The 24,722-nt window shown below is 39.4% G+C and overlaps 1 protein-coding gene and 1 long non-coding RNA gene across 6 annotated transcripts in view; one reads left to right on the top strand and one right to left on the bottom strand.

The window, feature by feature from the left end:
• LOC122554722 (terminal uridylyltransferase 4-like) overlaps positions 1–17,776 on the bottom strand; it is a 114,040-nt gene extending 96,264 nt beyond the window's left edge. For 2 of the 5 annotated variants that reach the window (XM_087990593.1, XM_087990590.1), the window contains exons 1-4: positions 17,639–17,776; positions 10,569–10,736; positions 10,254–10,407; positions 7,612–8,374 (exon numbers count right to left, since the gene is read on the bottom strand). In XM_087990593.1, coding sequence (XP_087846719.1) covers positions 7,612–8,239 — 628 coding nt within the window. In that variant the 5' untranslated portion in view covers positions 8,240–8,374; positions 10,254–10,407; positions 10,569–10,736; positions 17,639–17,776. Of the gene's footprint in view, positions 1–7,611; positions 8,375–9,189; positions 9,375–10,253; positions 10,408–10,568; positions 10,737–17,638 lie in introns of all 5 variants that reach the window. The other 3 variants (XM_087990592.1, XM_087990594.1, XM_087990591.1) reach the window with 3 other exon arrangements.
• Positions 17,777–17,823: 47 nt separating this feature from the next.
• Positions 17,824–19,253, top strand: LOC148149137 (uncharacterized). Its single transcript, XR_015758147.1, has 2 exons — positions 17,824–17,971; positions 19,023–19,253. It is a non-coding gene; the product is annotated as an uncharacterized LOC148149137 (long non-coding RNA).
• The last annotated feature ends 5,469 nt before the right edge of the window (positions 19,254–24,722 follow it).

The following is a 24,722-nucleotide window of genomic DNA, read 5'->3' as shown; positions in this document are numbered from 1 at the left end:
GCTTATATTTTAAGTTTAATCAAGAGACTTATCTCCAAAAAACATATAATCAAGAAAGAATCCACTATACTCACTACTGCAGCCTTTCTCTTGGACAGACTTAAAACAACAATTAACTTATCTGATTCTGTGCTGTGAACTTCGCCCAACAGTTCTTCCAAGATTAGTTGTGAATTTCACTGTTTGTTAATTTTCCCAGATGCACTCCGATGTCCAGCAATATACGAATTCAAACAGCAAAGGTAGTAACTGTGCAGGTTCTCTCTTTCCCTCTCTCTCCTGCACTGTCCTCACCATGTGCTTTCTTTGTCTGCTCTTCTCCCTTTTAAACTGCTGTTGTTTTGACTTTTTTTTTCCAAAGTTCCAAAACAATGCAACAGGATATAAAACAGTAATTGCTGCTCCTGGAATTCGAGGAAATCACCTCCAACACCTAAAATACCTCAAAAAAAAAGCAGCTCTTACAGCCAGAAATTTTTCCCGTCCTCCATCTTGGATTACCCAGAGGCAGCATGCAGGAATGTGGATAACTATCCATTGTAATTCACACTTCATTTAGGCAGCCATTTACTACTGTTCTACTGCTATTATCAAATTAAATTCTCATTCAGTCCCTCCCATTCAGAAATGCTTTCATAGCCATCGCCAGCCAATCAAATCCGTTTGTGTGATCATCCCCTGATACTGAAGTATATCATATCTACATTGTCTTGGGGAATTACTGAGTCAGGAAATCATTTGCATAACAATTTCCCAGGATTAGGGCATTTACATTTACATTAGCTCCGAGAATGACATCAACCTACCATTGTACCTGAGATAACATGTGGTTTGGGGGGGAGGGGAGGGGGGGGGGGAATGGCCAGAGTACCTATGAGCATTACCAACTGACCTGTATAAAGGCAATGTGTTTTCTTTGTTCGGGGCCTCTTTTCACTTGACTTCACATGCCTGCGAGGAGGGTTAAGGGGGTCACCTAGCGTGTACAGGCTTTAATAAACTTTAACTGTTTGCAGAAGTCGGTGTATGCGAATTGCATCTCGTGTGTGAAACTTTGGGAAAAGAACCTGTCACAGTCTAATTCATCCATGCTGACCAGATATCCTAATCTAGTCCCATTTGCCAGCACTTGGCCCATATCCCTCTAAACCCTTCCTATTCACATACCCATCCAGATGCCTTTTAACTGTCATAATTGTACCAGTCTCTACCACTTCCTCTTGCAGCCCATTCCATACGCATGTCACCCTCTCTGTGAAAAAGTTGCCCTTTAGGTCAGTTTTAAATTTTTCTCCTTTTATCCTGAACCAACACCCTTTAGTTCCAGAAACCCCCACCCCAGGGAAAAGACCTTGTTTAATTACCCTCGCCAAATCTTTCTGCAACAGTACAAGATGCTGGTGAGACCATATCTAGAGTACTGTAAATGGTTTTGGTCCCATTATTTAAGAAACAAATCAACTTTAATTTGGTTCAAATGAGCCATCTCACTCAGAGGAAAGGAGAAAAAAAACTGTCACTCAGCACTTAACCCTGTCACATATGGTTTTACTTGATGAATGCTCAATACTAAGAATGAATGCTGAAATGCCTCTCATCTCTGGTCCTAACAATCTTACCTCTACCATCCTTTTAGGCAGTAATACCCACAATCCTCTGGATGAAAAGATTTTCCCTCTAAACCACCTACTTCTCAGCTTAAAACGGTGTCCTCTGATTATTGACCCCTCTACTAAGAGGAAATATCTTTCCTTCTCATCTTGTCTATACCCCTCAGAACTTCGTACACCTCAATCAGACTTCTCTCCTCTAAGGAAAACAACTCCAGTCTATCTAATTTCTCTTCATAGCCAAATTGTTCAATTCCAGGCAACATCCTGGTGAAAGAAAAACTGAAAGAACTGAGATGTGGGAAATCAGAACACAAATAGAACATGCTGGAAAAACTCAGGAAGTTGGGCATCATCTGTGGACAGAAATCAGAGTCAACATTTCAGGTCCAGTGACCCTTCTTCAGTACATCCCAGTGAATCTCTTCTGCATCCTCTCTACTACAATTATGTCCTTCCTGTAGTGTGACAATCACACTATACAGTATCTCAGTTGTGGCCTAACTAACATTATACATAACTGCATCATAACCAACTTGCTCTTGTATTTAGTGCCTTGACTAATAAAAGCAAGTATTTAATTTGCCTTTGTAACCACCTATCTGTCTGACCTGGTACCTTCAAGGATCTATGGACATACATACTAAGGTTCCTCCAATCCTCTACACTTTCTAGGGTCCCACTATTCAACAGACACTTCCTTGGCTTGTCTGTCCTCCAAAAGGCATCACTTCCCACATTTCAGGATTAAATTCCACTTATGTCTGTTCAGCCCATCAGACCAGCCTTTACAATGAGACTTTTATCCTCACTATCCACAATACCACCAATGTTTGTGTCATCATAAATCTTATATTCATGCCTAGATCATTAATGTACAAAACAAACAGCAAGGGACCCAGCACTGAACCCTATAGTATGCATCTGGACACTGGCTTCTAGTCACAAAGATATAATTTAGTCATTATTCTCTGCTTCCTGCCACTCAGCCAATTTTGGATTTAATTTGCCAGATTGCCCTGCAACCCATGGGTTTTTATACTGTTAATCAGTCTGCCATACAAGACTTATCAGAAGGTCACCAATGGCTAAATGAAGTTCATCTGGACTACATCAACCACACTAACCTCATCCGACATACCTAGTTAACTTGTTTAAAATTTCAAGATATGCTGAATATCCTTGATTAATCCTTGCCTCTCCACATGGAGATTAATCTGCCCCTCAGAATTGTTTTCAGTACTTTCTCTACCACAATTATTAGACTCACTGGTTTGTAGTTTCCTTGTTTATCCCTACCACCCTTCTTGAATAATGGTACCACATTAGCTGTCCTCCAATCCTTTGACACGTCTCCTGTGTCCAGAGGATTTGAAAATTTATATCATAGCCCCTGCAATCTAATTCCTTACCTCCCACAGCAGCCTGGAATACATCTCACCTGGTCCCTGAAATCTACAGGTCGTTCTGCAAAAACGCACGTTTTGTCAACGTGAATTTGTTGTGATGTGATTGACGAATTGGGACACTATTTCTAAAGCGCAAACTTTTAAAGCATGTGTTGGCTATAACACAATTACAGTGCCAACACTTTAAATGCTGTTTCTAAAGCACAATTTTTCTATAACATGGGGTAGCACATGAACGCAACCATTGCGTTTTATAGAAGAATTGACTATACTTGCTAAAGCCACTGATATCTCCTCTCTCTCCTAATTCATTCAAATATAACACACTGATCTTCCCTAATTTTACACCTATATTATCAAAGAATACAGGTGCAAAGTGACCATTTAAAATCTCAGCTATGTTTTCCAGTTCCAACACAGATTGCCACTTTGGTTCTTAAAGGACCCTGCTCTTTCCCAGATTATTCTCTTACTACTAGTATACTTTTAAAATACCTTAGCATTTCCCATAATATTATTCACCAGTGTTTTCTCATGCTCCCCCTTCACTGTCCTAATTTCATTTTGATGAATTTGGGTACTGCTGATGCTGGAGATTAGAATCAAGGTTAGAGTGGTGCTGGAAAAGCACAGCAGGTCAGGCAGCATCCGAGGAGCCGGAAAATTGATGTTTCGGGCACCTGCCACAGTGTTAAGGGTTGGATGGAGAGGAATTTGTTAAGTGTGTACAAGAAAATTTTCTGATTCAGTGTGTGCATGTAACTACGAGAGAAGGTGCAAAACTTGACCTATTCTTGGGAAATAAGACAGGGCAGGTAACTGAGGTGTTAGTGAGGGAGCACTTTGGGGCCAGCGACCATAATTCTATTAGTTTTAAAATAGTGATGGAAAAGGATAGATCAGATCTAAAAGTTGAAGTTCTATATTGGAGGAAGGCCAATTTTGAAGATATTAGGCAAGAATTTTCAAAAGCTGATTGGACGCAGATGTTCACGGATAGGGATGGCTGGAAAATGGGAAGCCTTCAGAAATGAGATAACAAGAATCCAGAGAAAGTATATTCCTGTTGGGGTGAAAGGAAAGGCTGGTAGGTATAGGGAATGCTGGATGACTAACGAAATTGAGGTATTGGTTAAGAAAACTAAGAAAGCATGTGTCAGAAATAGACAGGATAGATCGAGTGGATCCTTAGAAGTGTATAAAGGCAGTAGGAGGATTCTTAAGAGAGAAATCAAGAGGGCAAAAAGGAGACATGAGATAGCTTTGAAAAATAGGGTTAAGGAGAATCCAAAGGGTTTTTACAAATATATTAAGGACAAAAGAGTAATTAGGGAGAGAATCGGGCCCTCAAAGATCAGCAAGGCAGCCTTTGTGTGGAGCCACGGAAAATTGGGGAGATACTAAATGAGTATTTTGCATCAATATTCACTGTGGAAAAGGATATGGAAGATATAGAATGTAGGGAAATAGATGGTGACATCTTGAAAAATGTCCAGATTACAGAGGAGGACTTGTTGGATCTCTTGAAATGCATAAAAGTGGATAAATCCCCAGGACCTGATCAGGTGTACCCTAGAACTTTGTGGGAAGCTAGGGAAGTGATTGCTGGGCCTCTTACTGAGATATTTGTATCATCGATAGTCTCATAGGTGAGGTGCAGGAAGATTGGAGATTGGCTAATGTAGTGCCATGTTTAAGAAAGGTAGTAAGGACAAGCTAGGGAACTATAGACCAGTGAGCCTGACCTCAGTGGTGGGCAAGTTGTTGGAGGGAATCCTGAGGGACAGGATGTACATGTATTTGGAAAGGCAAGGACTGATTAGGGATAGTCAACATGGCTTTGTGCGTGGGAAATCATTTCTCACAAACTTGATTGAGTTTTTTGAAGAAGTAACAAAGAGGATTGATGAGGACACAACGGTGGACGTGATCTATATGGACTTCAGTAAAGCATTCGACAAGGTTCCCCATGGGAGACTGGTTAGCAAGGTTAGATCTCATGGAATACAGGGGGAACTAGCAATTTGGATACAGAACTGGCTCGAAGGTAGAAGACTGAGAATGGTGGTGGAGGGTTGTTTTTCAGACCGGAGGCCTGTGACCAGTGGAATTCCACAAGGATCGGTGCTGGCTCCACTACTTTTCGTCATTTATATAAATGGTTTGGGTGTAAGCATAAGAGGTATAGTTAGTAATTTGCAGGTGACACTAAAATTAGAGATGTAGTTGACAGCGAAAAAGGTTACCTCAGATTACAATGGGATCTTGACCAGATGGGCCAATGGGCTGAGAAGTGGCAGATGGAGTCTAATTTATATAAATGCGAGATGCTGCATTTTGGGAAAGCAAATCTTAGCAGGACTTATGCACTTAATGGTAAGGTTCGAGGGAGTGTTGCTGAACAAAGAGACCTTGGAGAGCAGGTTCATAGCTCCTTGAAAGTGGAGTTGCAGGTTGATAGGATAGTGAAAAAGGTGTTTGGTATGCTTTCCTTTATTGATCAGAGTATTGAGTACAGGAGTTGGGAGGTCGTGTTGCGGCTGTACAGGACATTGGTTAGGCCACTGTTGGAATATTGTGTGCAATTCTGGTCTCCTTCCTATCGGAAAGATGTTGTGAAACTTGAAAGGGTTCAGAAAAGATTTACAAGGATGTTGCCAGGGTTGGAGGATTGGAGCTGTAGGGAGAGGTTGAATAGGTTAGGACTATTTTCCCTGGTGCATCGGAGGCTGAGGGGTGACCTTATAGAGCTTTACTAAATTATATGGGGCATGAATAGGATAAATAGACAAAGTCTTTTCCCTGGGGTGGGAGAGTCCAGAACTAGAGGGCATAGGTTAGGGTGAGAGGAAAGATATAAAAGAGACCCAAGGGGCAACTTTTTCACGCAGAGGATGGTACTTGTATGGAATGAGGTGCCAGAGGAAGTGGTGGAGGCTGGTACAATTGCAACATTTAAAAGGCATCTGGATGGGTATGTGAATAGGAAGGTTTGGAGGGATAAGGGCCAGGTGCTGGCATGTAGGACGAGATTGGTTTGGCATATCTGGTCGGCATGGACGAGTTGGACCAAAAGTTCTGTTTCTGTGCTGTACTCTATGACTCTAAAAGCCCTTCATCAGGAAATGCCCTTCGTGGTGAAGGGCTTTTGCCAAAACGTTGATTTTCCTGCTCCTCGAGTGCTGCCTGACCTGCTGTGCTTTTCCAGCACCACCTTAATCTTAATTTCACTTTGAAGCAGCCCCCTTTCTATACTCTTCTAGGGAAGTGCTGTTTGGAGCATTTGGTATCTTGTTTTTCTTCCCTTAACCAAACCTGTCCATTCCTTGACATCCACAGTTCTTGGAAACTGCTGATCCTACTGTTCACCTTTATGGGAACAACTTGTCGCTGCATTCCCAGTTTTACCCTTCTGATTATCTCCCAAAGCTCTGATGTGGATTTCCTGCAAGTAGTTGCTCCCAGTCCACTTTGGCCAGATTCTATCTCATCTTACGAAAAATTGGAGTAAAGGAACTGTAGGATTTAGAGCCAAGGACTGTGAAGGCACAATAATATAGTTCCAAGTCAGGATGAAGTGCGGCTTGCAGCAGAACATGCACGTGATGGCATTCCCATGCATCTGCTGCCCTTGCCCTTCGAGATGGCACAGGTCATGAGTTTGTTGAAGGAAGGTTGGTGAGTTGCTGCAGTGTATCTAGTAGATGGTGCACACTGCTGTCAATGTGCTCTGTCAGGTCTATTGGTATATAGCTACAAAAAGTGATTGGACATTCTTCTCTTTCTGCTGAAATTTGTGTTCAATGTGATTGATACACTTGCTCAAGAATGGAATACTCTGTTACTTTGGGCACCTAATGTCAGCAAAAAGCATTCCTAAGTCTGGAACAGAGCATTTTGAAGTAGAGTAAAGCTTCCTCAACTTTGTCTTAACAGTCTATCTTTTTCTGAAGCTCAAAGGAACACCTGATTTCTATTTTCCATGAAAGCCTTTCTTGTGACCTCTTCTCTCAAATTTGCCACTCTTGTGGTAAACTAAGGGCTCACAAGCATTAGAAATTTGGTTCAGACAGCTCATATAGGATGCTTGCAGTCAGAGACAAAATCTTTTGCATCTTTTAAGAATTCAAACCCATGTCTAAGAAGTGAAAGGACAGAGGGGTAACTAATGCATTTTTCAGTTTCCAACATCTGAACAGGACTCTGAAAAAAAGGAAGAGATTTCGAATTTCTAGCATCCACAGTATTTTGCTTAGCTCTGAACGGGACTCTGATTAGTGAACTCAGTCTAAGGAACAGTTGATTGCATATTAATATCAAATATATAACCACTGTTTATAAGCAATAATGCAAGTGAGTGATTAGATCATTTGCCCAGTGAATGAAGTATTTCACTTACATATTGTATCGTATGTGTACCTGCAGAAACAAAATGTCACAGAAAACTATTGTGATTTCAGAAGAATTGTAACTGGAATATTTTCATAATAGACAGTTTAGGTTTCATTTATGCGATGCCTTCAATCATGGTCTAAATTTGTAAATTATTACATGTTTTGATTGAAATATAATCCTGTAATAATCCACCTTACCAAAAACCTCTGGATTTTTTTCCACTTCTTTAACATCCTGCACGTTCTTCCCAGGCTTACTGTGGTCATCACTATTTGTAGGCACAGAAGACTTGCTTGGTTGTGCTGCAGGCACCAATTTCATCGGTTCCTTTGGTTTCACAGGTAAACAATCTTTTTCATTCACAGCCTTTGTGCCACTGCTAGTATGAGAGTTTGCAAATTTCCCAAGAACTTGCTGCTGTGTCTTAACTTGCTTGTGTTTTATTTTCTCAACTGAGATTATTCCACTCGATGCCCGGTTTCCTTGGCTGTGACCTTGATCGCGTATATTTCGTGCTCCTGAATTCCTTGAGATAGCTATACAGTTTAACATGTCTTGTTTGCTATTCCTGCCCAATTTCACATCTGCAGTTTTTTCACTGTTCTTTCTTTCTATTAGTTCTTCATTCCATTTTGATTTTTTGTTGTTCCAGTTTGAAACAGTTTTGCTACTGTCTCGAGAGGTTCCCTCAATTAGACTTTTCGAAGCTTTTTGTTCAATGTCATTCTGTACAGTAACTTTCAAGTCCTTACCTTCTCCACAGACAAGGCGAGGTGTTTTCCCAGGTTTATGCACTTCATCTTTAATGTTTTTAGCTTCTTCCATTGTTCTAGTATTCTTTCTTTGTCAACAGCCAACCTGCTCTCCTCTTTCTTAAAATCAAAATCTTTTCATCAGTCACTTAATTACTTATTAATGCAGTTCAATAACACAGGGGAACAAACAGCTTTTGTTGAATTCCTGTTAAAAATGTAAGCAATACTGATTAAGGATTATTGTAATTACAGATGCTTGCATAGATGCACTCTTATCCTAATCAATCCAGTCAGAAAATAATGAATTACACTGGCAATAAGGATTGATCAATTGTATTTAAATAGAATAGTATAAATTGTGGCATTTTGTTTGCAGTTGAAATAGCTATTGGCAATAGATCAGTTATTTCAAAGTCACAAAAAGGTCAAAAAGATCTTTTTTCAAAAATTGTGACTAGTGCACTTAACAGAGGGGGTGACTGAAAATCATCAAAATGGCAATGTTGAAGAGCATCATTAAACCAAAATTAAAATGAAGATGTTCAGAAACAAATTTTAAATTCTTATCAAAAACTTAATTCTGATTATTTTCAAAGAATATCCCATAATAAGATCTCAATGTCAGGCTTTCACCTGAAATCAGAACCTTGTTAATTAGGGTGTTGTAAGGAGTACAAATAAACTCTCCATTTTTGTTGCATTTGTTCTCGATTAGCAGCTACTGTCATGAAGCAATAACTTCAATTACTCCAAGATTACTGAAAGTAAAGCATAAAAGCCTTCTTCTTAAAGCCACTGCAGCAAACATAAGATTGCTGTGCAATATTACTGCTAGGTTATTACAATGTATTTGAGGAAATAAAGATACAATATTCAAGCATCAACATGTGCAGCACTGTGGAGAGATAGCATATCTATTTGTTCTAATAATTACTAATTCGTTCGCTTTTATAGCTAAAGGAATAGAATATAAAGGTCAGGAAGTATTTGCATTTATATAAGGCATTGGTGAGACTGCACCTGGAGTATTGTGGACAGTTTTGATCCCCTTATTTGAGGAAAGATGTAGTGGCATTGGAGACAGTTCAGAGGAGATTCAATAGATTGATCCCAGAGATGACGAGTGATCAAACTGAGGTCTTCAAAATGACAGAAGGTGTGGACAAAATACACATGGAGCGGATACTTCCTCTTTGTGGGGCATTCTAGGACGAAAGGTCATAGTCTTAGGGTAAGGCGTATCAAATTTAAAACAGAATTGAGGAGAAACTACTTCTCCCAAAAGGTTGTGAATCTGTGGAATTTGCTACCCCAAAATGTGGTGGATGTTGGGACAGTGAGTAAATTTAAGGAGCAGTTAGAAGATTTTTAATTGGTAATGGGTTGAAGGGATATGGAGAGAAGGAAGAAGAACGGGGGTAAGGAGCATATCAACCCTGATCGAATGGCAGAGCAGACTCAATGGGCCAAATGGCCTAATTCTACTCCTATATCTTATGAACTAACAAATATCCTCAGAAGGAGGATTTGAAAAAAATCAAAACATTTATTTCTGTTATTATGCATCAGCCAGCAGTCAATTCATTGTAGTTTCAGCAAAAGCTAGGGAAAAGGTCACTTTTAAACATACTCTGCAAAGTGAAGTGGGAAGGGGAGGCACTCAAACACAACCAGGAATTAGAACCTATTAATTAGTAAACTAGATTACTTAATTTACAGTGAGTGAACTTGTATCTTGTCAATCTCATCAAATTTATCCAAAATGATATAATATTGAAGTTGCTGAACGATAATTGACATCAATAATTTTATTTTGCAGCTCATCTAGTTCATTCAACACCAGACTTGAGTAACAGTAGCATAACCTGATATTCTGTTATCAAATTGTTAAAACAGTAACAATTAAACTAAAATGAGAATTTACTAATACGGTGACAACCAAGCATGTGGGAGTCAGAATATAGTGTTTAATATTATGAAATGAAAAACAATTATCAATATTTGCTACTGCATCTGAAACAGACAGATTAACAAAAAGTAGAACTTAGAAACTGGCTAAATTTTTACTGTGCAACAATACTTACCAGTCTATACTAAACTTGACTCCAATGCATTTGAAGCAGCCAATCTATTGTACCGTAGCTCCTCCCAGCAACTTTTCTGGGCTCAAGGTCAATATAATAATAATTCATTGTGATTATAGAGCCACAGAGCCAGACAGACTTCGAAATGCCACCACTAGAACAAAATGGAGAGAAATGCTAAAGTATCTGTGGACATTAATGATTGAGCAAGTTTCATATTTGAAGGTTAGCAATACTTTTAACATATGATTAATGTTAAATTATTCTTCATTAAGACAGTTTAAATTCAGTTCTGATCCAACCAGTCCAACTTACTGCCACAGTTTCTTCAATCACAGATTTAGGAAATTCTAAACTGAAATTTCAATTTCTGGCACTGAATCCTTTTTATTCCTAAATATTTCCTCATGCCTGATTTCTACAAGATCCTACAGCAATCTCATCTCGAAGTAAACGAGTTGCAGGTATTGGTAGCATTTGTCACTGTAAAAACAAAACACAGACCAGTAAATAGGGTCAGACTATAATCATTTGTAATGCAAAGCTCCCTGCCCAAATACAAAATTATGACACAGGCTGACTATTCCTTACAGCATACTTGAGATTTGGAGATTACCCTTTAACCATAAGACTCCAGCTTCCACTCCATTATGGGCTAGAATGGTAGTGCAATGAACCTTTTACTTAAGTTATTAAAAATTAAATTGCAAACAAATTCCTCGCTCAAGGTCATGGTTAACTCTGTCTTCAGGAATTGCTGCATAGCTCAAACTCAGTTCAACTTCTCCACAGAACAAAAATTAATCTTTTGTGACATTAATGAATTAAGTCAAATGGATTGAAGGACACTTGTCACATTTCAACAGAAAACAAATGGAATACTTTTAAAAGAATTACTGGCATGTAAGACATATATACCCAAGATAAACAACCTCATACTATAAAAGGGCAGTCAGAAGAGTCAAAATACATCTAGCAAAAAGCACATCTGTTGGGGCAAAATATAAAAGGATGAAATACTTTTAACAGTAGAAGATCAAGACAATATCAGAAATGAGGTAAATGCCTTAAAAGTGACAATATGCACGAAACAGTAAATATCCTTAGAGAATTCACAAGGAAATAGAAAAACGACATGTGCTCCCTCAAAATTCAGGATCACTATCAATGAAGGTGAATTCTAACACAAGCAGAGATGTTCTTTAAATAAATTCTACTGGCGCAAAGGTATTTATCGCTCAGTGCTAGCAGAGGTGTTGATAACCATCATGGAACAGTCAATGGACTGGGCACATCCCACTGAATTGAAAACTTTCAGACATGATACCCACACTCAACATTGTTGACAAACAGACAAAAACAATTAAAATAGTTTTGTTGTTGATGTAGGTGTCACTAGCAAGGCAGGCATTTTTGCCCACCCTAGTTGATTATCAGCAGTAAATCTAAAAATTATCAAGTTTTTGGATCTATAAATAACGATGTATATGGCTTAAGTTAAGAAGATCCTAAATGACAAATTGCCTCAATGTTTTTGAAGAAGTGACAATATGACAATTCATTCCTAAAACATGCAAAGTTCCATCCTAAAGAATACCAATCAACTACAAAGTGCGGGGATTGAGTAAGAAATAACTGGTTAAACAATATAATTAAATATTCCAAAGAGCCTGGATATGAAATAATATATGCAAAATGCTTTTTTTTTAAAGAGGCATCCAAGACTGGTTCCTGGGCCAGTGTGCTTTAAGTTCAACAAATGTGAAGGGCTTGGATGGACAGATATTTGTTAAATGCATACAATAAAATTTTTTGTTTGAGTATGTGGATGTACCTACTAAAGAAGGTGCAAAACTTGACCTATCCTTGGGAAATAAGGCAGAGCAGGTGACTAAAGTGTTAGTGGGGGAGTACTTTGGCACCAATGACCATAATTCTACTAGTTTTAAAATAGCGATGGTAAAGGATAGACTGGATCTAAAAGTTAAAGTTCTACATTGAAGGAAGGCAATTTTGACAGTATTATGCAAAAGCTTTCAACAGTTGATTTGGGGCAGATATTCGCAGGTAAAGGGATAGCTAGAAAATGGGAAGCATTCAACAATGAGATAACGAGAATCCAGAGACAGTATGTTCTTGTTAGGGTGAAGGGCAAGGCTGCTGGTGTAGGGTATGCTGGACAACTGGAGGAACTGAAGTTTTGGTCAAGAAAAGAAGGAAGCATATGTCAGGTATGGACAGCAGGAATCAAGTGAACCCATTGAAGAGTATAAAGCCAGTCGGGGTATTGTTAAGAGGAAAGTTAGGAGGGCAAAAAGGGGATATGAGATTGCTTTGACAAGTAACGTTAAGGAGAAAACAAAGGGATTCTACAAATACATCAAGGACAAAAGAGTAACTAGGGTGAGAATAGGGCCCCTTAAGGATCCACAAAGCTGCCAATGTGTGGAACTGCAGGAGATATGGGACATACTGAACGAGTATTTTGCATCAGTGTTAACTGTGGAGCAGGATATGGAAGATAGAGAACATGAGGAAATAAATGGCAACATCTTGAAAAATGTCCATAATAGAGAGGAGGTGGTGCAGGATGTCTTAAAATGCATAAAGGTGGATAAATCCCCGGGACCTGGTCAGGAGTACCCTAGAACTGTGTGGAAAGTGAGAGAAGAGATTGCTGAGCCCCTTGCTGAGATATTTGTATCATCAATAGCCAGAGGAAAACTGGAGGTTGGCTAATGAGGTGCCACTATTTAAAAAAAGGTGGTTTAAAAAAAAGCCAGGGAACTACAGACCGGTGAACCTGACATTGGTGGTGGACAAATTGTCGGAGGGAATCCTGAGGTACAGGATTTACATATATTTGGAAAGGCAAGGACTGATTAGGGATAGTCAGTATGATTTTGTTCATGGGAAATCATGTCTCACTAACTTGATTGAGTTTCTGAAGAAGTAACAAAGAGGTTCTGGATGTAGGTTTGCTCGCTGAGTGGGAAGGTTTGTTTTCAGACGTTTTGTGACCATACTAGGTAACATCTTCAGTGAGCCTACGAATAAAGCACTGGTTATGTAGCTCACTTTCTATTTATATGTTTAGGTTTCTTGGGTTTGTGATGTCATTTCCTGCAGCGACATCATTTCGTATGGTGACGTCATTTCCGGTTCTTTTTCTCAGTGGGTGGTAAATGGGATCCGAGTCAATGTGTTTGTTGATAAAGTTCTGGTTGGAATGCCATGCTTCTAGGAACTCTCATGCGTGTCTCTGTTTGGTTTGTCTTAGGATGCGAGGTCCTAGGTTAAGCCAAACAGAGACACACACACAAGAATTCCTAGAAGCATGGCATTCCAACTGGAATTCTACCAACAAACACGTTGACTCGGATTCCATTTACCACCCACTGAGAAAAGAACTGGAAATGACGTCACCATACGAAATGATGTAATCACAGGAAATGACATATAACCCAAGGAAACCCAAACATATAAATAGAAAGTGGGCTACACTATCAGTGCTTCATTCGGAGGCTCACTGAAGATGTTACCTAGTAGGATGACAAAATGTCTGAAAACAAACCTTCCCACTCAGTGAGCAAACCTACATCCAGAACCTCTTTGTTACTTCTTCAGAAAACTCAATCAAGTTAGTGAGACATGATTTCCCATGAACAAAATCATATTGACTATTAAGCGGAACAAGAAATTTTTCGGTCAGATTAACCAGGAAAAAGCAATAACATCATAGTTGGGTTCAATCCAACATCAGAAAAGAATAATATTGAATCAAAGATGAGGGTGATGGACTGGAAGGTAGCAAAATTGAACAGGGCGGATTCTGCCAGCATTAATTGGGTGCAAAATGAGCGCATGGCAGATTAGCAACAGGAACTTTTCAAACATAAGAATCAATATTCGTATAGGAACAGGTTGAAAATTTTGTGCATTTCTGTAAAGCATATAAAGTGTATATACATTTAGACTGCAGTCCTATCTTTCACTGCCTGGCTTTCTAAGTCATAACAGTAGAGAGGTAGAAAATGAGATTATAAGGGCTTTGTTAAAGGCAAACTATATTTAACAAACAAGCAATTTCTTTTAAAGCACTGACTGAAATAACAGCAAAAAGCAATACAAAAGATTTACTTTATCTAGATTTTTTGAGTTAAACAACTGTGGGTTCAACCCACATTTTCCAACTTTGTGACATAATTTAGATGGACAACTTAATTGCAGTACTGAGGGAAATCTGAAGTGCCAGAGAATTTTTATCACATTTATTGCTCGAGTATTACTCATATAGAATGAATGTCTTGGAGTCAGTAAGTTCAGTTCACTACTTAACAGCGCTCTGAAAGCTAGTGCTTCCAAATAAACCTGTTGGACTATTAACTTGGTGTTGTGTGATTCTTAATTTTGTACACCCCAACCCAACACCAGCACCTCCAAATTATCCCTTGCCTAAGGTGTGGTGACCCTCAAGTTAAACCACGAGTCATCACTCTTTAATGAGAGAGCAATCTTCTGGCCCTATGGGAATATGGTGACTTTATAAGTCGTTCTTCAGTAATGATCAAACGCTAAAGTACAATTCAGAAAGTAGGGTTCAAGATTAGCAAAGATTATCTTGAATTGTTGAACTAACTCAATGGGACTTAGGCCTACTCCTCCTATTTCACTGTCCTTCTATTGCAAAAGTAATTGAGAAGCAACCAAGCATGAGGCATCCAGCCATTCAGCCTCCACCTCCGATGCATAGCAGCAACAGAATGCACTGTAGAAATTTACCAAGTTCTTTAGATAGAATTCTCCAAATCCATAACCACTACTATCTTCGAGGAATGGGCAGTAAATACACCCTAAGTTCTCTTCCAAACCACTCTGCATACTAACTTGGATCCATATCATCATTCCCTAATTGAAGCTGAGACAAAATCCTAGAACTTCTTCCTTAACAGAACTGCAGGTGCATCACCCCCAAGGACTGCAATGGTTCAAGAAGACAACTCACTATCACCTTCTCAAGGGCATCTAGGAATGTTCAATAAATGCTGACTCAGCCGGCAAAGCACATATCCTATGAATAAACAAAACCTAGTTGATGGTCTATTTGATCAGAGAAGATAGTGGTAACTATGCAAAGCTATCCCTCACTCTTTATTCTGGCAGTGAAAGAAAAATGTTTAAAAATTAGGAATGGTTGACCTACTGGTATCTCAAAAAGCCAAGCTGTTAGTGATCAAACAAATAAGAATAAATGGTGCTTGGTGTGTGATGCAGTGATACCAAAGTGCGGGTTCAATTCCCGTACTGGTTAAGGCTACAAAGGAGGGCCTTCCTTCTCAACACCTCCCTTACTTAAGGTGTGGTGATCCTCAAGTTAAACCACTACTCATCACTCCCCAACGCAAGAGCAACACCAAGAGCCCTCTGGTAACTTGATAAGTCACTCCATAGCAACAGTCAAATACTAGAGTACAAATCAGAAAGTGGGGTGGCACAATGATTAATACTGCTGCCGCACAGCACCAGGGGCCTGTGTTCGATTCCACCCTTGAACAACAACGTGTGTGGAATTTGCAAATTCTTGCCATGTTTGCATGGGTTTCTTCTGGATGCTCCGGTTTCTCCCAGAGTCCAAATATAGACAGGTTAGGACATGCTAAATTGCTCATGGTGTTCAGGGAGGTGCAGGCTAGGTGGATTAGTCATGGAAAATGCAGGGTTATAGGGTAGGAGGGTAAGATGCCTTTCAGAAGGTTGGAGTGAACTTGATAGATCAAATAGCCTGCCTCCATATTGTAGTGATTCTATGATTAATTCTGCATGATTTAGTCACAAAATCTATTCACCAATTTTCATCTGCTTCCTAATGGTGTGGAGGATCTTTATTTTAGAAGATTGGTAACCATAGGAATGGAGTATGCATGCAATGTCACTGATGTAATATGCATAGTAGCATATAGTTAAGATTCATCAGATTAGTATCCAGTGATATCATGTATGACATTAACAACTTGCAACTAAAAACTGAGAAAACAGCCTTTGTAGTATTTGAGTATGTCATTTCATTTACCATATGCATGATTTCCATCTGATGCTAAGCTGTCAAGGGAAGACCTGCCTTTGATCCTTGTATGTGAATGACAAAACAAATTTAAAAAATTGCAGCGATAAGGCAACATTGGAAATTAGAGGCGCTAATGACTTAGGCGTTCACTTTAGATTGCTCAACAAGTACAGTTCAGTCAGTTCAATGCTTTTTCTTTTGTACATTCATTTCAACTAAATGTCATGGTTGCGATATATTCATCTAATTGTTATAAATTACATAATGATTAAAATTCCACAAGGCCATCTTCTCTCTTCCTGACACACCAAAGGTGATTTTAAAAAATGTACAGTTAAAGTCTTCCCTTTACAGCATCAACTTTCCAGCACATAAGTAACTATGCTTTTCATTTTTGACTGATATTCATTTTAAAAGGAGCAGAATGCAATAATACATATAAACAAACCATGATTACAGAACTGATTTTTGCAGAGGAAAGTTAGGTGTTCTAACCAATGATGCCAGAAATAAAGCGGTGTTCCTCTGCCAATGGAAGAAGAAAGTGAGCGAGATAACAACTTTCTAAAATAAAACTCTAAACAAGTATCTAGCTGAAGTACAATTTTCATTGTTGATGTCGAGGCAGCAAATACAATATTGCAAATTTTATTAAACGCACAACATATTGATGCACATCATTTACAACTTATTCCAGTGAATTTGGGAGGAGACTTCAGCATCATCTGTTTTCAATCCAGGATAAATATGATATACAAGTGATCTCCAGAGTTACTTATGAAAACTCATCTCCAATTTTGCTTGTTTCCAACACGTTCACTTTGGCTTTTCTGGTTTAAATGGTTTTCAATTTTGGCCAGATGTGTGCATAAAACAAAAACCAATGGGAATTTAAGGAGGAAATAAACTGTGCATAAAATTAAATATTTATTTTCTCCACGTAAACAGTCACACACCTACACACAGCAGCCGGATTAATGATATCATACGGGTAGGACAGATCAGAACAACTGGCCAAAGTGCAACCTCTAGCCCGATAACACTTGTGGCTCTCTGAGGAGGTTAAGACACTCTTGAATCTTTGAGACAAGCGATTGGGTTAAATGTATAGGTTTTCCGCAGATGCGTTTTTAGTAAATAACCTGTGCCCCTTCCCTCCCCCCGGCGCTTTAAACCTGTCACTGGCCTAAAAGACAAGAGCAATCCGAAAGCGCCGAAATTCCTGCCCACAAGCGCAAACCGGATTTACTTGGTGACTTTCTATATCTATATTTCACAATAATTTATGATCACTTCCCACGCTTAAGTCTTATACCCTTACCGGTAGGGTCGACCAGCGCTCCCCAACGCGTCCCACCATTTATTTATTCGGCTAAATCGTCCCGATCTTCAGCAGGCCATCCACAAAACAAAACTAACAGTACGCAGGCGCGACGACGCCTTCCTGTGGCGTCACAGATAGAAACCCTAACTTCCGCCCGTAGAAAACTACAAGTCCCGGGAGGCTTCGCGGCGTACAGGCCGAAGGCGGTGGTGCTGCGTCGTAGGGTCAATGACGCCAATCCCAAACGGCGGTGTTACGGCATTTTAGATGTCCGGGAGGGAGTTAATACGAGTTCAGGCTTTCGGTATCCTCGTTGGTAACCATTTTATGGCAAGTGATCAGCTCTGGATTGTCCTTGCCACTGCTAAATGATCACGTTTGGACTGACTAACGGTATAGGCACTTAGATGTATAAGAAATGGCCGTTCCGGTGAGGTATTTTGACAGTCAGTTATCTCAGTTTGTTAGAGGCTCGTTTGTCATGCAGTGATGTCAATAGCGTTGGTTTAATTTCTGCACCTCCTCGTCTAAGACGCGGCGATCTTCCAGCGAAGTCACCAGCAGTCGTTTTCTCTCTGAGAGGGGAGCTTCATGGAGTATGGCGACTTAAACTTTTGATGCTGGCCCAGCTTTTGCTGTGAAACTGGTATCCATGCTGGGAGACATCTGCCAAGAGGAAATATTAATAATTGTCCATTAGGGTTTATTATTATTTAACTTTAAAACGTCTTTTTTTAGAAAACATTTTTAAAATAAAGATTATGCTCAAATATAACCTGCATACAGTCAGTTGCACAAGACAATTACCTAGGGAGCAGTAATATCTTTTTCAGGACATGGTGATTTGAAGATCATGCCAGAGTCATTAGTTTTATGAAAAGAAATTCATTTGCTGTCATTCAAGTTTTGAAGGTGAACTAGCAGTGTAGCTAAGGAACCACAGAATTGAGTACATTTGAGTTTGAGGTATTCAGTAAGTCATAGATTTTTTTTTTAAACACAAAGTTAGGAATGATATGATCTGGGTTTATAAGAATTTAGCAACTTGAGTAGCTATTCAACCCTGTTACCTTATGGCTGATTTGTGGCCAAGCTCAATATACATGCTTTTGGCCCAAATCCCTAATACGTTTGCTAAACAAAAGTATGTCTATTTCAGATTTTAAAATTAACTGATCCTGTTTACTACTACCACTTAAGGAAGAGTTGCAAATATCTACCACCCTTTTGTAGTAAATCACGAAGTTGCAGTTGAGATAGAAGGTCAATCCTTACCTTTTAATAGCAGTGGATTCTCAAAGGGTTGAATGGCTGACTCATACTAATGTTTCTTATATTCTTATTTTTTCATTAGTACTAAATTAAAGTTCTTAATTAACAGCATTTGTGGACACTCCTTACTACAAGGTCTGCACTGGTTCAAAAAGATCCACACCAACTTCCCATGACCACTAGATATGTGCACTGAATGCTGCCCTCCCCACATTATTGATGTGCCTCGCTGAAGTAAAGTAAATCATCAGAACCTCTATGCTTTATTTTTCCTGTTTTTTAGTTTGATAGCATTTGTTGTCTTCTCCTAATAAAGTAAAGAAATACAATCTTTTCTTAACTCCATGTGTAAATTTTGCCTTTTTTATCTTGCATTTAAGAGCAGATTGAATACAATGCACTGAATGAACTTCATTGGATAATTATATGGATGATAATGGATTAGTGTAGGTTAAATAGGCTGAAGATCAGTTTCACCGGTTGGTGTAACATTGAGGGCTGAAGGGCCTGTACTGTGTTGTATTGTTCTCTGAACATCATAAATCTTAGGTGATATTTATACAATAGGTTGATCCAACTGAATAGAATAGCACAAATTATTTGTGATGCAAAGTCTAACTGCTTGATAAATGTGGTCAATTGATTCAATATTTTGTGTTTACTGTACTGACATAAATAGAACAAACAGGTTAAACTAGAAAAAAGAATAACATTTAAGCAGACTTCCTACAAGCTAAGATAATGTGGGTTGTATTCTCAATTATAGTTTCCAATATGAGAGGTACAGCCATGTTTTTCTAATTAACCTGTTCTATTATACACCTCTAGAACAGGTGGTACTTGAGCCTGGGTCTCCTGGGCCAGGAATATGCACACTACCACTACATTATAAGAGGGCCCTGATTTACTTTTTGACACTTAGAGGGAGCATCAGTGGCAGGTGGAAACAGTTTGTGCTGGCCCTTCCTGCTACAAACATTGGCCTAGGTGGCTGAAGAAATTAGGCTGTTGAAATCCAATCAAAGTAAACGTTCTATAAAAGCAAAACAAAATATATTTTGGTGCTATTGTTCCCATAGATCTGACTGTATGAAACTACAATAAAGGCTCTAAAAATGAAACTTTTTTTTTGTTCACATACTAGTGGTTGTATGAACAATCCAAAATATATTGAAAATGTGCAGCAGCAAGCCATTTAGTCCAATTAGTCTAAGCTACTGCTTATTATTTCATGGGATGACTGTGCAGCAGGCTCGAGCAGGTTTTACTCATCCCTAATTGCTCTTGAGAAAATGGAAGTGAACTGACTTCTTGAACTGCTGCAGTCTATGGTGCAGGGATGCCACAGCGCTGTATGAAGGGTGTTCCAATATTTTGATTTGTGAATAGTGAAGAACTACAATATAGATCCAAATCAGGATAGTGTGTAGCTTGGCAGGAATCTTGCATAGGCAAATGTTCCCATGCATATGCTGCCTTTGTCTTGGATGGTTAAGATTATGAGTTCAGAGTGTGCTGTTAAAACAAGTTTAAATTGCTATAGCACACCTTGCAGATGGTACATACCACTGCCACTGTATGTCAGTATTAATGGGAGTGAATATTGAAGGTTCTACATGGGGTGCCCTCAAATGAGCAGCTTTGTCCTGGATGGTGACAAACTTCTTGTGTATTGAAGATGCTTTCATCCAGGCAAGGGGAGATTATTCCATTATGTTCCTGAATTGTGCCTTGTAGATGGTGGCCTGATTTTGGGGAGACCAGAAGTGACTTCGTGTTACATAGTTCTCAACTTCTGACGTAGTCAGTGAAGGCAGTGCCATTGAATTGCAAAGGCAGAAGAAAGATTCTTTCCTGTTGAAAATTGCCATTGCCTGGCACTTGTCTGGTGTGATTGATACTTGCCACTTATCAGTGCAAGCTGAAAAGTTGTCTTAACTGCATATGGGCTCCAACCATTTCATACCTGAAGAATTGCAAATGGTGCTAAAAACTGTGAAGTCATCAATGAACATTCCTACTTCCTACCTTTATAATGGAAGGTGAGTCATTGATTAAGATGGTTAGGCTCGCTGCAGGAATTGCTCAGGAGCTTTGTCCTGGGAATTGGATGATTAACCTTCAAAATCCACAACTGTGCTAGTTATCACTCCAACCAGTGGATTGTTTTTCCTTAATTCCTATTGGATTAATGTTTGCTCAGGCTACTACATGCTACACTCAAGCAAGTACTGCCTGTGTTAAGGACAGTAACTCTCACCTCACCTCTTGATTTCAGCTCTTTTGTTCATGTTTGGATCAAGGTGGCAATGAAGTTAGAATCTGAATGGCTCTGGCAGAAATAAAACTGAGTGATGGAGAGCATTTTATTGCTGTATAAGTGCTGCTTGATAACACTGCCAGCACCACCTTCCAAGACTTTGTTAATGTTTGAGAGTAGACTAATGGAGTGGCATTGGCAGGGTTCAGTTTGTCCTGCTTTTTGTGGAAAGGGGGCACCTGACGTGATCTATACGGACTTCAGTAAGGTGTTCGACAAGGTTCCTCATGGGGGATTGGTTAGCAAGGTTAGATCTCATGGAATACAGGGAGAGCTAGCCATTGGATACAGAACTGGCTTGAAGGTAGAAGACAGAGGGTGGTGGTGGAGGATTGCTTTTCAGACTGGAGGCCTGTGACCAGTGGAGTGCCACAAGTGTCAGTGCTGGGTCCAGTCCTTTTTGTCATTTACATAAATGGTTTGGATGTGAACGTAGGAGGTATAGTTAATAAGTTTGCAGATGACACCAAAATTGGAGGTGTAGTGGATAGCAAAGAAGGCTACCTCAGAATACAATGGGATCTTGATCAGATGGGCCAATGGGCTGAGGAGTGGCAGATGGAGTTTAATTTAGAAAATGTGAGGTACTGCATTTTTGGAAAGCAAATCTTAGCAGGACTTATACACTTAATGGTAAGTTTCTAGGGAGTGTTGCTGAACAAAGAGACCTTGGAGTGCAGGTTCATAGTTCCTTGAAAGTAGACTCACAGGTATATAGGATAGTGAAGAAGGCGTTTGGTATGCTTTCCTTTATTGGTCAGAGTGTTGAGTACAGGAGTTGGGAGGTCATGTTGCAGCTGTACAGGACATTGGTTAGGCCAATTTTGGAATATTGTGTGCAGTTCTGGCTCCTTCCTATCGGAAGGATGTTGTGAAACTTGAAAGGTTTACAAGGATTTACAAGGATATTGTCAGGGTTGAAGATTTGAGGTCTGGGGAGAGGTTGAATAGGCTGGGGCTATTTTCCCTGGAGTGTCAGAGGCTGAGGGGTGACTTTATAGAGGTTTACAAAATCATAAGGGACATGGATAAACCAACAAGGCCTTTTCCCTGGGGTGGGGGAATCCAGAACTAGAGGGCATAGGTTTAGGGTGAGAGGGGAAAGATATAAAAGGGCCTAAGGGCAACGTTTTCACGCAGAGGGTGGCACACGTATGGAATGAGCTGCCGGAGGAAATGCTGGAGGCTCGTACAATTACAGTATTTTAAAAGGCATCTGGATGGGTATATGAATAGGAAGGGTTCAGAGTGATATGGCCAAGTGCTGGCAAATGGGACTAGATTAGGTTACGATATCTGGTCAGCATGGACAAGTTTGACTGAAGGGTCTGTTTCTGTGCTGTACATCTCTATGACTTGCACAATTTTTGACATTCCTGGATAGATGCCAATGTTGTAGCTGGAATGGGGGTAGCTTGCCTTAAAGCACAACTAGTTCTGAGGCACAAGTCTTCAGTACTACTGCCAAAATGTTGTCAGTCCCATCACTTTTGTTTCTTGATATGGTATGAAGTGAAGTAAATTGATTGAAGACTGGTATCTTTGCTGGGGGCCTGAGGAGGATGCTGAAATGGATCATCCACATGGCACTTCTGGCTGAAGATGGTTGCAAATGCTTTAGCCCTAATTTTCTGGGCTTCCCTATCATTGAGGATAGGGGTCTTTTTGGAGACTGATCCTCTGATTCATTGTTTTAATTATCCATCAGTATTCCCAACTAGATATGGAAGTACTGCAAATTTTTGATCTGTTGGCTGTAGGATCAGTTAACCCTGTCAATTGCAAGCTGAATCATAGAATCCCTATAGTGTGGAAACGGGCCCTTTGGCCCAGCAAGTCCTCCAAAGACCCATTCCCCTATGTTTACTCCTGACTAATGCACCTAACCTACACATTCCTGATCACTATGGGCAATTTAGCATGGCCAATTCACCTAAACTGCATATCTTTCGATTGCAGTTTAGGGAGGAAACCAGAGCACCCAGAGGAAACCCACGCAGACACAGGGAGGATGTGCAAACTCCATAGACAGTCACCCGAGGTTGGAATCGAACCTGGGTCTGTGGCACTGTGAGGCAGCAGTGCTAACCACTGAGCCACGTGCCATTGATTATATAATTGACAATGCAAATAGTCCTGTGCTGTTGCTTCACTGTGTTGGCAGCTCAATTTTAGATTTGCCTGGTGCTGCTTCTGGCAAGCCCTCCTGCACTCTTCTTTGATGGAGGGTTGTTCTCCCACTTGATGGTAATGGTTGAGTGAAGAAAATGTCAGATTATGGATTGTGGTTGACTACAGTACGTCTTGTCAGTCAGGATGTTACATACCTTCGGAATGTTTCACGACTTGTGTTTGGACCATATCGTTTATTCACCACTAAAGACCCTTTTTACTACTTTTTATTTTATAGCAGAGGACTGACGAATAGTGTGCTGTGTGAGAATAAGCTTCAACATCCAGTTTATTGATTATTTTCTCCTAATATGATGAAGACCCTTTTTTTGAGGATTCATGTTTAAAAGATTGTGGACAGTTATTCATTTGGAGTGCTGGAAATATACTTATTTTTAAAATGGGTCACGATAATGACAGTGAGACGTTTTACTTCAAGACTTCTTAGAATTCACATGACTTAAGCTAATTGCTTGGACTTATTTACTTGAAATCAAATGATTAGGTTAATGAATATCAGGAGTTTTGTTTGGATATTGTTTGGAATTCAGTTATTTTACATCCTGTCACGTTTCTGAGGAAATCCTGTTGGAGGATCCAGTGTATGGTAATACAAACATTGATCTAGCTGTTCTCCTGGAAAAAAAACTTGAGTTATCAATAATTCCTAAATAAACTGCAGCTGCAATGTTCTTTGTTACAACTGTTAATAGTATCACCCCTCTATATTTGCCAGAATGCACACTGAAAGCCATCTTAGTTATATCTTACCTTATCCTTTTTTCCTTTAAAAATTAAGAATTGTTGGCCAAATTAACCACTGCCAACAATGTTTTTGTTTTCTTTAATTTTTGTGTGTGCAGGTTTTATTTAGAAGGGAGATATTTATAGTTTCCTGTTGAAAACAGTTGTCAATCAGCTTTACAACTTTGAAATATGTACTTTCACAGTAAATTAATTTTCTAGTTTATTAAATAAACTTCTAAAAGTTCTATTAGTATTGGACATATGGACCATTTTAGAATCCACTGGAGCAAAATCAAGTCATTCTCAAACCTGAGGGAGTACCTAAGAATGGATAATACTGAAATCTTTGCTAACCAATTGGAAAAGTTCCATTTATTTTATGATTCTCTTCTATTGGTTATGTCCATTTACAAGGGGACACGTACTAGTTTTATTGGTTGACATTCATTTAACCCAGTATTTGGATAAACATACATCAGTGAGCACACGTTTAGAGAGAACATTGGACAAGGAAAAGCTCACTTTTTGGGAAGTTGAAGCATATTATCCCCATGGACACAGGATTCAGGA

The sequence above is a fragment of the Chiloscyllium plagiosum genome, unplaced genomic scaffold (genome assembly GCF_037043375.1).
Source record: "Chiloscyllium plagiosum isolate Xiang-an unplaced genomic scaffold, Cpla_swu_hap1 HiC_scaffold_9, whole genome shotgun sequence".
NCBI lineage: Eukaryota > Metazoa > Chordata > Chondrichthyes > Orectolobiformes > Hemiscylliidae > Chiloscyllium > Chiloscyllium plagiosum.
Note: the sequence above shows the minus strand (reverse complement) of the source record. Positions and strands in the feature narration are given on the sequence as shown.